This window comes from Mus caroli, chromosome 19 (genome assembly GCF_900094665.2).
Source record: "Mus caroli chromosome 19, CAROLI_EIJ_v1.1, whole genome shotgun sequence".
NCBI lineage: Eukaryota > Metazoa > Chordata > Mammalia > Rodentia > Muridae > Mus > Mus caroli.
In genome coordinates, this window is record NC_034588.1 from 40482117 (window position 1) to 40483970 (window position 1854).

General features: G+C 44.9%; 1 protein-coding gene across 1 annotated transcript in view; it reads left to right on the plus strand.

Annotated features, from left to right (window-relative positions):
• Positions 1-1854, plus strand: part of Abcc2 (ATP binding cassette subfamily C member 2) — a 55198-nt gene that overhangs the window by 33314 nt on the left and 20030 nt on the right. Inside the window, exon 18 of the mRNA XM_029472477.1 lies at positions 989-1278. Coding sequence (XP_029328337.1) covers positions 989-1278 — 290 coding nt within the window. The remainder of the gene's footprint in view (positions 1-988; positions 1279-1854) is intronic.

A 1854-nucleotide genomic window follows, 5' to 3' on the forward strand; every position in this document is an offset into this window, starting at 1 on the left:
TGTGTGTGTGTGTGTGTGTGTGTGTGAGAGAGAGAGAGAGAGAGAGACATGTCTTTGAATGGTACTGTCCTGAAGATCTCCTTACCTGTGTCCTTCCTGTCACACTAGCCTCAGTGAACGTCTGTTCCTTGAAGGCCCGCGTTATGAAACTCATGGCCCTAGCATGAAGTTAGTTATAAGATGCTTTCTCTGTTGTTCTGATTCTTAGGGGAAAAGCTAGACCTGTGGTTATAACAAGCAATATATATCTTTGGCCCTCTGCTGACAATAACCTTTTCTTTAGCAATAGTCAGGGAGATTCCAACCATATTTGGCTTGTTCCCTTCAAGATTTCTTGAATGCTGCTAAGCAGAGGATGGCTGGGCCGATGAGGCAGCTTGCTGTGAGGCTCTTTGCCTCTGTTTTAGCTCAGTAGGTCTGCGGGGACTCCCTCTTGCTCCTGGTCTTAGCTTAGCCTTCCATGCCTAAGACCTAGACTTCATTTACTCAGGAACTGACATCTACCCTGTGGCAAGTTTGTTGAAAAAAAAAATATGAAACAAAGAAACAAAAGATGCTTTACTGGTACTGCAGTTGGAAATCTTAGAGGAATCCCCAGGTCTTACCAAGGAACTTGAGAAAGGGACATAGGGACGGAGGATCTCTGAGATATTTCAGCTAAGGAGACTCTAGATGTTGTGCACTGTGAGGCAGAGGGCTAGTGCAGTGGACCTAGGTTATCTCCCAGAAGCCCATTACAACCTCATATGCTCTTCTTGGCTCCCTTGTTGGTTGACTCATCTTTCTGTGAGGTGAGTTCCTGTCTCAGTAATCAATATAGCAATTGACAAAGTATGTCAACTGTCCAATACCAGGAAGGCCTGGATAAAAATGGTGTCCCCTTTCCCACAGTATCCCTAACTTAAGATCTGGGAGGTTCTTTTTCATACAGTTGATGAGCTAGCTAGGTAAGTAAACGTCTCGTAAGTGAGAAGGGATAATTAACCAGTAATCCCTCTATCAGGATAGGCGCTGGTCTAAGGGATTCTCTCGGGTCAGTGTTGTCCTTCAGGACCATGGAGGAGGAGGATGCGAGCGGCTGGCTTTTGTTTTCACAGACTCGGATCTTGGTTACACATGGCATTCATTTTCTTCCCCAAGTGGATGAGATTGTCGTTCTGGAGAAAGGCACCATCTTAGAGAAGGGATCCTATAGTGACCTGATGGACAAGAAAGGAGTGTTCGCTAAGAACTGGAAGACATTCATGAAGCATTCGGGACCTGAAGGAGAGGCCACAGGTATGTAAGCAGGGTTGGAACAGGGTGGAACTTGGGGTCTTAGTGGGATGGTAAACCAGGAGCTATATCCTGAGCTATTTAGTGTCCAGTGAATTACATTACACTGAACTGCCCAGAGATTCAAACTCCGTTCCTCTGTGTTCTGGGTCTCTGTAAAGGAACATAAAAATCAAAACACTGTGTCTGCATCAAATAAGTGGGACTTTATACTCTGCTGCCTCTGACATGCAATCAAAACAAACTTCAGCATGGACAACTGAATGTTTGAATGAGAGGCCCCTATTGGCCGGGGGGTGGGAGGGAGGGCAACGATACAAAGCATTCACTTATAGGGATGACACACTCCTTTTTATTCAAGTCACACACCCTCCCCAAACTGCTTCAAATTCATTAAATCCTGGACAGCTTCACAGGATGGTAAACTTTTGATAATCCTTAACAAAGGAATATTGATTAATACATTAAAAATTACTGTATGTTTGAACCATAGAAACAATTTTCACCACCACCATTGTGCTCCTACCACCATTGTGCTCCCACCACCATTGTGCTCCCACCACCACCATTGTGCTCCCA